The 14,237-nt window shown below is 39.2% G+C and overlaps 2 protein-coding genes across 2 annotated transcripts in view; one reads left to right on the top strand and one right to left on the bottom strand.

Moving 5' to 3' along the window:
• The window catches only part of LOC126374852 (hemicentin-1-like), a 423,187-nt gene that overhangs the window by 395,250 nt on the left and 13,700 nt on the right, over window positions 1-14,237 (top strand). Inside the window, exons 13-14 of the mRNA XM_050021604.1 lie at window positions 7,422-7,578; window positions 13,737-13,876. Coding sequence (XP_049877561.1) covers window positions 7,422-7,578; window positions 13,737-13,876 — 297 coding nt within the window. The remainder of the gene's footprint in view (window positions 1-7,421; window positions 7,579-13,736; window positions 13,877-14,237) is intronic.
• LOC126374892 (uncharacterized) lies at window positions 7,962-8,687 on the bottom strand. The gene is made up of 2 exons (XM_050021667.1): window positions 8,490-8,687; window positions 7,962-8,290 (listed from the first exon to the last, which is right to left on the bottom strand). The coding sequence occupies exons 1-2, from the start codon at window positions 8,660-8,662 to the stop codon at window positions 8,122-8,124; spliced, it is 342 nt and encodes a 113-aa protein (XP_049877624.1). The 5' UTR covers window positions 8,663-8,687; the 3' UTR covers window positions 7,962-8,121.

Here is a 14,237-nt window from a genome sequence, read left to right as displayed (position 1 = left end):
ACCCTAGTGTCAGGGTTGATGAGGTTGGATTATTGAGCCGCTATAGGCCCCTGACAGGGCACATGTAACGACTACATACTTACATCAGCACGTAGTAACCGGGACCAACAGTTGAACATACCTTCTGAAGTACGGATCATCTTACTTTCGACAATCAAGAGGTCAGCCTGTAATGTCCCAATAAAACTAGGGATCACATAATATTTTTTATGATATGTTCCTGCCGGGATTCTAATCGGGGACCTGCGTATCATGGGCTCACAACTCAACATCTGGACTACAGAGGCCGTTACTTGGCAGTTTAGAGGCTATATCTCTGTAAGGTGTGTCTCTCGAACATGATCGTCATGGGTCACGTCCTGAGCTAAGGTTCTACCTATCTAAATATATTTAATATGTTTTAAGTTCAATAAAGAGTTTTTGTATTGTATTGTTAGGTTCATGCTTGTGCCAGGTAAACCTAGACACCCTCAAACCAGAAGTTTTTTATCGTTTCTGGTTACATTTTGTTTAGTTTTATTTCCATAGAAACACGCTCGCTTCATAAAAGTTTTATTTATGGCAGATAACCCTCAATGTACGACAATAATAAATTTTCACAAGATACAGTTTTACACAACGTTTTGTTAAGAATAAACTGTATAATTTACAAAATCACTTAAGCGAGAACAATGCTTACATCGCAATACGAGGCAACTTTTTTTAAAGCAACATCAGTAACCCGAGACTTTGGCTAAAAGCCTTTTACACCGCAAGGGGAGAAGGGAATACAGCCACAGTTTATTACTGAAAGGCAGCTGTAAATAAAAGTCTAATGGAATAACGCCTTAACATTGTTGCTACCGGCTCTAAACAACGATAACGCCATATTCTACTGTTAAAATACGTTTAGGTGCGGTGCTAAATTTTTGTGTATGCAACAATATTTTGCATGTTACGTTCGGAGTAAAAGCGGTACATTTCTGCATAACAGTTTATGTTGGGTAAAGTAGGAAGTTTAAAGACTAATGTTTTGTGTATTATGCAGGTTTTTGTCGCTGGTTTTCTTTTGGTAGTCACTAAAGCACAAAGGAACAAAGAGGATTTTAGCGAGTCTAGTTTAGATTTCGTACTCACCACATACTTATTATAAAAAGCGACGATGCATTGAAAATGGGACATAATTATTGTGTACCTTTTGTTATATATGAACTGAGTGATAAACTAAGAACCTACACCTCACCGAACTTTCTGTTAGACCAACGTGGTTGTGAGCTGTATCGCCGTTTATCACGGTCGAGCCAACTATGTAAGTGAAAATTGCACTGAAGATAAATTACAATCACACTAGTGCGAGTTCAGCACCGGGGATCGAACTGACATTCACCGTTTGAGAAGCAAACCGGTAACACAAGACCACAGTGACATTTGTTAGTGTTATTAACTAGTTGAAAATTACATACATACATAAACTAACGGCTTTTTCCCACTTGGGTACGCAGAGGCTATATAATTCCATTTGCTTCGATGTAAGGATCGAATCACACTTTTCTTGCGTCCTTCACATTCATCAATCGCTTCATACACGCACGCCGGTTTAGAGTAGATAGTACTAAACCTTTTCTAAAGACATCTCCAATTTGGTCAATATAAGTCCTTCTAGGTCTTCCTCTGCCAGCCCTACCATAAACATTCGCTTTATATACCGCTTATGCAATTCTATTATCCTTCATCCGCTCTACGTGTCCAAACCAACGTAACGTTCCCTTCTCAATCTTAGTCACAAATCATCTTTTACACCACATCTCTGAAAAAAATAAAATTAATATACACTATGTTACACTATGTGATAGTCCTATTCGGTGAACATGTGACTCTCACACGGGGCTCTAAGCTACTGAATTCGGATGTATGAATTTGAATTTATATATGGATCAAAGATAATAAATTGATGTAACGTAGTTTCCAGGGTTTGTGCGCGGTTAGTGGCAATAGGCTTGCCACCTAATGTGTGGCTGGCAAGGAGTGGGTTTACATTATACACCTCTGCTTACCCCGTCGTATAGAAGCGCTATACTAATATATAAATATAAACGCGCTAGCGCAATACATATACATATGCATATACATATTATATGTATATTATATGTTTATTTCGGACAAACTAGGATATACATAATTACATTTACTTTCACAACTTAGTAACATTAATTACGCTATGCATTAATTATGTTATTATTTTGCTAAGTTATATGTTACATCGGTGGCGCAGCGGTTAACGCGCTCGGTCTGCGATTGTTGAAGTTAAGCGACTTTCGCAAAGGCCGGTCATAGGATAGGTGATCACAGAAAAAAAAAAAAGTTTTCATGTCGAGCTCCTCCGTGCTTCGGAAGGCACGTTAAGTCGTTGGTCCCGGCTGCATTAGCAGTCGTTAATAACCACCAATCCGCACTGGGCCCGCGTGGTGGTTTAAGGCCCGATCTCCCTATCCATCCGTAGGGAAGGCCCGTGCCCCAGCAGTGGGGACGTTAATGGGCTGGTGATGATGATGATGATATGTTACATCCAGATTTTAGTACAACATTTAACACTGCCTTCAAATGTCTATCTATTTATTTACTCAGCATCCAACCACTGCAGGATACAGGTCTTTTCTCAGTCACGCACTCCTTTCCAGTCCTGTGCAAGTCTCATCCACTGCTTTTTGACATACCTCACAATGTTACCCGACCATAGGGCTGGTGTTTTGCCCAGATATCGCATACTCTTGGCCACCATTATGTACCCGCCTTAGTCTATCTGTATCTTACCGTCTTGCCAAGTGTCCTGTCCATCTCCAATTAGGCCTAGTGATTTGTATACCTTCGACTTTTGTGCGTTGCCGGATTTCTACGAAAATGTATTTTTGGTCAATTGTAAATCTATCCTCTTAGTAGTTGAATATTCGTTCAGAAGCTTAACTCCATTACCTAGTTCAATTCAGTCGGAGCAAATTATTCTAATCCATCAATTTACTATCCCGCTTATTTGAATTGGTAATTTCTCTCAAGGAGTCTAGTCTCGAGGATTTTCTCGAGACATTTTTACATTTAATTTAAAGAACTTTTCTCAACAGAAACATCGACATTTTATTAAGACATTGAAAAATAATATTTACTAGCATCTAGTATGCAAATTGAGTTTTTTTCTAGAAATAATGTATTCGTGTTTTGCATAAACTTGTCTTCTTTGCCATTTGAAGTGAAATTCGAGTGATGGTTATGTTTATCAGATGGTTTTTATGAAAAAAAAATATTTTTGTTTTGATACTTAATCCACTCACGCAGACATAAGGCTCTAAAAGAGCGGTATTACTAATGTAAGTTGAGATAAGAGTAAAGGTATTTGATTTGATTTAATCAAAAATAAACATTATCTCCGTAGCGGTATCCCGTTTTTCACGGGGTCCGCTTAATCTGAAGATTAAGCCCTGAAGATTAAAACCTATTAAGGTTCGTTTTTTATTTATTTTATTGGGGTAGATTATAGGGCGGCCATATTTAAAAATTAAATGTCAATTGACAACCTACCACAAATGTTAGGATTTTAATATTAGGTCAAGTAAGCTAGGTGTGGTGGGCGGAAGGCAAGAGGGAAACCACTGCCCTATTTTTCCCTAAAAAAGTAGAAATCATGCTACACCGACAAGAGCGTGGCTCTTAAATTAGTGATGATGAAGCTAGGTGTGCTAAGAAGAAATAAAATCTAGTTAATTAAGGAGAATCGATTTGACGGTCGGAGTGCTACTACCAAATATGTCAAAGCGGTTGAAACTAAAAAGCTTTGTTGACTTTTCTTGCAGTTCTTAGCAAAAAACTACGTAAACCACTACTTAATCGAACTTGTGACCTCTTAGCGAAAGACAAGCGTTCTTCCAACTGCGTTACCACGGTTATTTAAACGTGTACAGAATACAAGTATATAGAGGTATATCAAGCATAAGCGGTGGAATCAAAAAATATAAAGTCCAATACTCAACTAAGCTGGAGAGAGCATAAATAGCCAGTTCGAAATTAGCTAGTATACCTAACAGCAGAATTGTATTCTGTTCAGAATTCGCTGGCGTTTAGAATCCCCTAGAGGCGACCCCGCACTGCATCCGAACTAGACTTATATCGTCAGTTTTAAACTTAGGACATGATGCAGCGAGTCGCGGTAATGTCGGAAACAAAACGGTAATCATTATGAAAATAGAACTGGAACTTAAAATTGTGAAAAAACTGGAGCGATCCATTCTGGACTTGCAAGGTCAACTAGCAGGTGCCGAATCCGAAATAGAGAAAATGCTAGCAGAAATTTTTGCTCTAAAACAGACTATTGCTGATAAGGATCATACATTCCTTCGTCTGAAATCACGAAAGTATAATAATTATTTCGCTTTTAGTGAGTTTATCACTTTGACTACAACGCCTATGTTCTTAAAATTCTCCACCATGACTTTCCCCAGAATTTTTACCTTTATTTTTTTCAAAAAACATTGCACTGCCGTTCCCTTGGGTCGTAACAATGTTATTACCGCTGTTGCGATCCAATGAAACCTTACCCCCAATATAGTGGGTAGCAAATTTTTAAAGCTGCCTAGATTGCATTGGGATTTATATGTTAGTAGCGAACGTTCAACAGCATAGTGTCTCTGAGGAGAATCGGAAATAATGGGAACGCTGTCCGTTTAGCATAAATTTAAAACCTTTGGTAAAAGATAAGGAATGGGTTTTATTTAAGGAAGGAATTTTATTTGTGTACGAACAGAATTTATTGGGGCTTATGAAGATGCTATCGGCTTTAACTGTATTTTGTTTCCTTGTTGACATGTTTTCGAAGTTTGAATTAATGTTTCATGTTGTTAATAAAGACAGGTTATTTAAGCTAGTTCCTTTAGGCAATGTGCGAAGGACTTCAGTTTTTTTTGTTTTTAATAAGCTACTGCACTGCTTTTCTTCAGACAAGTTTGTCGTAATTGTTGTTGTTTAATTATAAAGTATTATAATTATTTAATTATATTATAACACAAACAACAGAAACCAGTAAATAGTAATTTTTCGTATTCAGAGAGCGACTAAATTCACCTAACAATTTAGTGTTCCACCCATTACCCATTATGTTCTCCTTTTAAAGACGGAAAATGGCGCATAAAATATCCAGAAATTTGCAAATTAAGCTTTAAAAGAGATAAGGCAAGAATATCCTTTTCTCCCCATTACGCCAGTGAAAGACAACATTGAGTTTAAAAAGTAAACAGCAGAGTAACTAAGATTACATCGAGCACAATCCAATCTCATCTAACAAGCAGGGCTCGTTATAAAAGTTGGACGCAACGAACTCAGTTTTAATGACAGGGTCAAACTTTACTAAAATAACAGAAGAAACTATTCAAGTTAACCCAGATTGATATCCCTCTAAGTTGGTCGTGAAGTTCCGCTTTAAAGAGGTAAACTTTGTCTCGGGATAAAGCCTTTAATAGGGAAATTAATATCTCGAAGCGAGGGGGTCGACTTTTTGTCGGTGCAATCTTCAAAGATTGTTGAGTGAAAGGTGCTAAATGGATTCTTGGTTCTAAAATGCCCTAGTTTTCTATTATTTTTATCAGATTAATTTAGTACGGTTAGTCCGAAATAGTTGGATTTAAAGGAGAGATAGCCAAAAGTGTTTTTTTTTTTATATATTTTAGGTGATCTCGTTACAAATATCCCAAATTAAATCACACATTACTGGGTTCTTTAACGCAGTAAGAACCCGGTATTATGTGTTTTAATTATGATTATAACCGCGTAAACCGCAAAAAAATTAAAAATATCCCAAAGATAACTGCTTGACCATGCAATTAACAAAAAATATCTCTACCATAGAATGAGGAATAATACTGTTCTATACGCAGTACGGCAACTTTCTGCTCCCCACTAGCGTTAGAGGTAGGTTTACCTCACCCCCCTCGGACATAGATTAGTCTTCAATCGTATGGCGTCAGACGTCACACACACAGATGCGCGTGTGAATGATAACGTCAATATGTAGTGACTGTATAAACATAGGTATAAACGAGGTTGTTTATATAAAGTGTCCGGGGTGTGTCTGTACTAATTTTGAAGTTTGCAGGAACGTGGGATGCTTTTTCTTTTGAATAGGGTCTAAAATAACTGTGGCCATCTATACCGGACTTACCCTAATCTAGTTACCAAACAATATTCTAAGTATATGGGAAATTATTTTGGATAAAGATAGCAAAATCGATGATACTTTGAGGTCTAAAGCAAAATAAATTTAATATCGGCCTTTCGACTCTTGACAAATCTTTTTTCAGTAAGTACTGCAGTTGAAGTGTCGATCTCGATTATTTTAAGACAACGGGAAAAGCTTTTAGGTTTTTCACTTGCAGTTAGAAAGCTGATATTGATAAAATTGATGTTGCTTTGTAAAACTAGACATGCTAGTTTTGAATGCAACATTTCTTGTGATTACATAGCTGTGCTTTCCTAGAGTTGGTTTGTAAATAAATAGCAAATGGGACTAACATTGTATTGTAATCTTTGTGCTGGAAAACAAAAGAATAATAAAATTGTGGTAAAGGTTTGCGTCCTCACAGGTATGAGCAACAAAACGCTAGGAATAAGAGTTGGTTCTAAGTATAAACTGGTTACCTGTGTAAAACTGTTACTTGTGTATTTTATTTAAAATGAAACTTTTTTACTCGACTGCGGCGAAGCAAAAACCACTATGTATATACGTACATGTGTATGCACATCTGTTCCAACCTAACTTCTAAACCACTTGTCAGAATGTAACAAATGAGGTGTCACTTGAAGCGTCTTGATTGTCCGGTGGTTATAGGCTATGTCACGTCACGCAAAATTCAACGTGGCGCCCTCTAGAGCCAAACACGGAGGACGAAAAATGATTTCTATTCAAATGCTATTGTGTTGGGTATCAAACGAAAGGGCTTAATTTGCACATTTCAAATATGTACATATTACTTTAATTTGCGGGTTTCCTTGTATTTACGTGATAATTATGTCGAATTGATTACATAACTGCTCAAACATGTTCCGGATAGGTTAAATCTTGCATAAAAACGTTTTCTTCATAAATAAGACCCCAAAATAATGTAAATAAAAATGAAAGTATAAAAATTTAGTTTTTAACTTTTTTTTTGTAGTCACGAATGCTTTAATAGCAGTACCTACCGTTGTAAAGCAATACCACATCCCAGACACTTGGTACCAAAGTTCACCGTTACCATATCGGAAAATCATCCAATCATGAACAAATAGTCTAGTAGTCTTTTATAAATAGTCTTGTATATTCCCCCTTAAATTATTAAGTTAGTGGTTATATTTCTCTTAGTGTCATATAATTGGTACTTATATTATTTACTACTCTCTTCTCTAAACTCCTAAAACTTTCACAGACGCGCCAGTCTGCGCTGAGCGGAGAGACGGAGAACTTTTCGGAGCTCTCAAGCATGAGACCGTATCCATCCACTGCAAGGTCGACGCCAACCCAGCTTTAGTCTCCTTCCACTGGACGTTCAACAACTCTGGGGAACAGACAGAGATCCCTCCACGGTAAGTCCTGAGTATTTGAAAGTATCCAACTTGCAGAGTCACAAGACATCAGAAGTCAATTTTGATCCTGATACGAAGTTCTATTATGAATATGATGATGCGAAATAGTAACACGGTGTTCATCGCATCGGCCACGTAATGGATCCGTTATGTTAGGATGGAAGCAATTCCTCTGTCGGTTTTTACGACATGCTTAAGAAGACAATGCGTTCTGTTTGTCGCTCCCAGTCCAGCATAAATACAAATAGAAAATAATAGCAATATCTACCAAGTACGTAAGCGCCTTTTTGAAAAATCACATTCTGGTGTGGTTTGTTTCAACAAAACCTTGATTTTAATCCAGGTTATACAGGGTGTAACGGAAGGGGGGTATCAAGCCGAAAGGGGACAAAACTATACCTTATGTAGATCTTATCTGCAAAATTTCAATTAAAAAAAAACACTTTTGATATTTTTTTAAATTTCAGTTAAAAAAATATTTTAATATTTCCAGCATGTAAAAAACACGGCACAGCACTATTGAGGTCACTGTTCTTAATCCACTCAAATATTGGCACTACACAAATCTCCTAGCGCGTCCTGGTCGCCTGGTACTCGTGACGCTCGCACGGCCGCGATAGGTACGAAATTCGAGCGGGCGGCGGCTTTGGCGGCAACGTCAAAAGGAGTCGGCGGCCGATTGGAACAATCCGAGTCGGCGGCACGTCGGCGACTGTAACAAACAAGAATGACACTAAAGCATCTAATAATTGGAGTCATTTTGCTTTGACAACTATTCTCACATTATTTTATGACGTGTAAAATAAGTTAAAATTACCTACTTGTTTAGGTAAGGTATTTAATTTAATAGTAAATAGGAAAAAAAAGTGTGAGTGTGGGTAAGTAGGTAGGTAATTAATAATTAGACTTACGTTTTACAAGAAAGGTTCGAAATGTCGTCATCCCCGTTCGATGCACAGACCTGCCGCTTCATCTGTCCACAACACTTTCGAAGCAAAGTCTGGTGAGCTTTCCACTTGAACTCGGTACCATTCTCAGAATGCCACACGAGGTAAGCAGGAATTAGCTCGGGCGTACGTTGCATGTGGTAAGGTTCGCGTGGTAGTCCTTGGGTTGGCTGCACGGCTAGTACGGCTTCTTCAAACTCCGGATCACGGGTCGCCGAGCGGCCAGTCTCGGATGACGCGTGGAAAGAGCCCGTTAAATGCAGTAGGCGATTGACCATTTTCCTGAAGCAATGCAGTGAAGTCAGTTGCCTGGCTTCATCAGCTGGTCTACCTTCTATGAATCGCTGATACAAGTTCCGTGCTTCACTTAAGTTGCCATCGCCGGCACCCACACACATCATCATTTCATAATAACCTACATTACTCAAAGACACCTCGAACTATCACTGATCACAGTTATCACAACAAATCCAAATTTCGAACTTCACTCCACAGATAGTAAACAAGCACTGACAAATAATTTGACAGTTTACTTTCGTGTGCATGTTTCTATCTCTTTCGAATGCTATCCTGGTACTTAAGGGTATGTTATTTCTTTGTGCGCAATAAAATATTTTTATGGTATTGTTTGAATGAATGAATGTATTGTATTTTATGAAAGTAGGTACGTATTTTACTTTGAACCTAGAAAAGTAAAAAAGTCGTTTATCTAATAAGGATCACCCGCGCTCACACTCTGGCACTAACACAGAATTGCCACGTTTCTTCGCAAATATCCCGCGCAATAGCAGAAGGCGAAATTAATCTGTCAATAATAAGACATACTATCACTCTGCCCGTATCCCTAATGGGGTGGGCAGAGTCACAAGAACATCCCATTAGCGGTACGAGCATGATAATTATTTATGTACCTATGTTATGATTACTTGTGGCTCTGTCTGCCCCATAAGAGATAAAGGCGTGATATTATGTATGTATGTTTGGTACGGGCATGTAGCGATACGAGCGTGTAGTGGTAAGTGAAATTCCGCTGAGACTGAAAGTCTCTGCCTACTCCAATGGGAAAAAGGCGTGATGTTATTGTTCACTGTTGGACAATACACGACTACAATTTAGGAAGGAAAAAAAATACAAAAAAAAATAATATTTTTTATCATGGTTAATGATAACTTTCCCTTAACAGCACCGCCATTTTGAATTTCGGGTGCACTAGGGCTTGCCGATCAAAAAATGACTATCGATAATCTATCCCGACCGAGAGTCGATCGATAGCAAGACTATTGATAACTCGGAAAGTGGGAACATTTTCGATTTTATTACCTAAGTGCAATACAATCGATAGTATCGTTGCGGATTAATAACAAACTATCGATAATTTTGCCCTCAGTCAGTAGTATTGCTACACTCCGATAGTAAGGTTATTTTGAGTGGGCTGATTGTCTCAACTGAATTTCAATAACTCAAAAGTCCATGGATTTAGATTTTTTGAAAAGTTATTTTTTTATTTCTACCAATCAAAATCGTAGTTGAAAATGATTATGATCGATAATCGATACTGAACTATCGATAGTTTGAAACACTAGCGTGCCTTTTTCTATTCGCGAGCCCTGGCATCCTGGTACAGGGTATAAATCCCATTAACTGTCCCAATGCAATTTGCAATTCCGTGCTTCGGAAGGCACGGTTGGTCCCGGTGACTACTTACTCATGTAAGAAAGTAGTCATTACATGAGTCATGTCAGGGGCCTCTGGCGGCTCAATAGTTACCCTGAAACCAGGGTTGATGAGGTTGGTAATCCACCTCACAACCCACACGATAGAAAAAGATTTAAAAAAATACTGTTATGTGTTTTTAATTCCTTGTAGGCAATAAAGTATTATTGTATTGTACGAAAGTACTTATTTTAAGATTACTTTTACCATGTCATAGTAAAAGTAAAGTTATGTTAGGTAGGTACTTTACTTGAGAAATTAATTTTGTCTTTACTATGTTGTAAACGTAACATTAATGTCTCGTTAATAAGATACACAATCACTTGCAGTTGCTCGTATCCCTAATGGGGTGGGCAGAGCCATAAGTAATCAGAACATACTAACATAATATCACGCCCGTATCACTAAGGGGTAGGCAGTCACAACGGTACTTGAGAAATTTATTTTGCTTTTACTATGTTGTAAATCCCCAAGGAATTCTAACAAGCCTCTGACGTTGCCGGCCGCCTCAGGGAGGCACCCCGTCTGGCCAAGGTGCCGGACCCGGTAGTTGGCGGCTCCTTCACACTCCAGTAGCACATGGGCCGCTGTCTCGTCCATGCAGGTTCTGCACAGGGGCTTGTCGGTGATACCTAGTGTAAACAGATGTTTGTTGATATCACCGTGACCACACAGCTACACCTGCTACATGCAGCTGTTACCTGTATTAGTGGAGACCTCTTCACATTTAGAATTCTTTTGGAGAGACAACTATTGATATTGGGTAGTGCCATCTTAGCCTGCCTGCATTTATTTACGGTGGTTCATAGTCTGGTGTGTTTGTTCATTCCCAAATACCCTAATACCGAACTAGCTTTATTTGCGGATGATACAGCCATCTATTCTTCGTGCCGTGGTCGAGTTATGATGACCGGAATTCTCCAACGCGCCAATGCCTTGGGCAAGTAGTTTCGCAAATGGAGAATCAAGGTAAACCCGGAGAAAAGTGCAGCGGTGTACTTTTCAAAGGGCTATTATAATACGTCACGGTCACGCTGTCAACTTAAGTCATCAAGATGTCTGGCAAGCCGATCCCTTGGGAGGAGCAAGTCAAATATCTCGGCGTAGTCTTAGATAGACGTCTTACTTTCAAGGCCCATATCAAACGTGTGCGCGATCGCGCCACGTTTGTAATGGGCCGTGTTCATTGTCTCCTTAACAAGCGTAGTAAATTATCCCTTAGGAATCTACACGACTTGCATCCGTCCGATCATGACCTATGCAGGGGTAGTTTTCGCTCACGCGAGTCTCTCTCAAATCCACCGTCTACAGGAAATACAAAATCGTTCGTGGTTCCTTCGCAATGAAAATCTGCACATTGACCTAAGTCTGCCAACCATTGCCCAATGGCTCAAATTAGTTTTTTCGATTCTGCTCCGCACCAACCAAATCCCCTGGTAGTTGCGGCTTCCGAATACATCCCGCTTAGGAACGGTACTGAATAGCATCGGCGTCCGAAGTATGTAATACGATCCCGACGACCCGATTACTCTAGCCATAGAATCAGCCAATCAGCTCGCGACAACAAACATTTCAGGACCCCGATACCGACACCGCCGGCGTGGTCGACGACTTCCCTCAATCAGCGCTTATCGCTATCGACTTACTAGGGTCGTTTAATTCTTTCAAATATTTTTCCTCTCAGACGACGCCCTGAGCCGAGGTTCGCGCCCAACTGGGCACCCTCAGGCCTGTTGTCTTAAATGTTGTACCGGGTGAGAGCCTTCAGCGCTCCCCATTTGTCCGGCCAAGTAGTTAATGTCATTTGCGGCAAATCTTCGATAAGTCACGTCAAAAAAAGGTGTGTTTGTTGGCTGCTCTCGTTCGTAGCAGCGAGCGGACCTGTCCGAATGAGATCGGCAATATCGGTTCCGGACCGATGGCTGTTACCTCCCGTTCCCCTTCTGGCCAACTCGTCCGCCGCGTCGTTACCTCTTGAATCGCTGTGTCCTTTGATCCATTGTAAAGTGAGGTGTTAGTACTTGCACACCTTAGTCAGTGATTGGTGGTAACTGTGTATGAGTAGTAGTAGTTGTTTAGGGCCTGCAAAACTCTGAAAGTATTCTAATGAAACTGTCCCGTACCTAGCTAGCCATGAACGCATTCGCCGCTAGCGTGATGCCCATTTGACCTGGATGACGGTGTTAAGGGAGCCTGATATTACGTAATCATAAAATAAAGCATACTACACAAGGAGACGAGATGCATTGTAAAGTACATTTCTTTATCAACTATTAATGTAGGTAATCGACTACATTTTTTGACAAAACTTGTACAACAAAGTGACTCTGCCCACCTCAGTAGCGCAGTAAGTGTGATATTAGATATGTGTAATTACTTGTAGCTCTGTCTGGTCCATTAGGGATAAAGCCGTGATTTATGTATGTTCACATCTTGTTCTATCCTATTGGTTGTGCGGTGGATAACCAACCTCGTCAATCCTGGTGCGAGGGTTATTATTGAGCCGCCAAATGCCCCTGACATGGCTCATGTAACGACTACTTATTACATCAGTAAGCAGTAACCGGGACCAAAGCTAATTGTTTTTTTAAATATTGTGTCTGGAAATCTTGGCCTCACAAGGATGAAACAAAACAATTTAAAAAATATTGATTAATATGGCCATCACTGGCACGTTTACCCTTTACTAGGGCAGGCATAAATAAAAGAGGTGGTAGCTGTTCACTCAAAAGTTAAATACCTTGAACAGCTGATTGCTACGTAGTGTTGTGCAAATTTGAATTTATTACATGAAGACCTGGAATTCAATTGCTCATAACTAATGCAAATATGAATTTAGGCGGCCAATACTCTCGCATGTGATTTGTAGATAGTGACAGAGTAGGCACACTTCGGGTTGATACCCCCGTTCCGTTACACCCTGTATATTACAAGTCAGTCGATTACATAAGATTACTAAATCTTTTAAGGGGCAATGTATACGTTTTTACAATAAGATTCCCATTGACATTCAGAATTTGCCTTTCAACTGTTTTAAGACAGTAGTTAAACAAAAACTTTACAAAAAAGGTTATTATAAAGTTAGTGATTATTTAGAAGATATGAATGCATGGGATTAACTGTCTGAGAACTGATATTAGGCAGCTAAATTACTCAATTGTATACCAATATTTTATGTTTTATGTTTATTTTTATTTTTTTAAAGAACGTCTAGGGCCCTGTGCCGAGGTTTTTCTTGCAGCTTCTTTTCCCCGGCTATACAGGTTGTGAGAAGCTGCAGTAGTTTTAGGCGGATGAGACGTTCGTTATGTAAAATTGACGATTCAAAGTGTAACTATGTTACCTACTGAATAAAGATATTTTTGAATTTTGAATTATAACCTAGAACACAATTTTTACAAGGTTGCAAGGTTTCGCATTCGAATGTGATTCTTAAAAAGGCTCTTAAGAGGTTTCACATTAAATAGCAGATTCTACTATTTATATTACTTCCATCAGGTTATACAGCAGTCACGGGCACACATCGACCCTTAACTATACACCGACAACAGACATGGAGTATGGTACCCTTGCCTGTTTCGGGTCCAATGCTGTTGGTCAACAGAAGATTCCCTGCCACTTCAATCTGGTTGCTGCTGGTAAGATATTATTTTATTTCGTAGCCTATTTAGTCCCACACAGTGTGATAATATGCTCAGTAAAGCATTAAAAGATATCTCATCACGTCACTAATTTAAGAGCCACTATCTTGTCAAAAAAAAAGAAGAAAGGATATCTGACTCTCGGTAATTTCGGCAGGAAATACGTACGATCCAGACGATTCTACCATTACTCTAGTCATAGAGTCATCAGTTAATCAGCTTGCGACCGCCAACTCTTCAGGATCCCAATACTCTCTCGGCGCGTGGTCAATGTTTTTCCTCTTTTAGCGTTTATTATCGTTATCGGGCCGCTACTTTTAGCTGCTTCACATGAACATAATCGTGTATCGGATGAAAT

The sequence above is a fragment of the Pectinophora gossypiella genome, chromosome 18, assembly GCF_024362695.1.
Source record: "Pectinophora gossypiella chromosome 18, ilPecGoss1.1, whole genome shotgun sequence".
In the NCBI taxonomy this organism is placed as follows: domain Eukaryota; kingdom Metazoa; phylum Arthropoda; class Insecta; order Lepidoptera; family Gelechiidae; genus Pectinophora; species Pectinophora gossypiella.
Note: the sequence above shows the minus strand (reverse complement) of the source record. Positions and strands in the feature narration are given on the sequence as shown.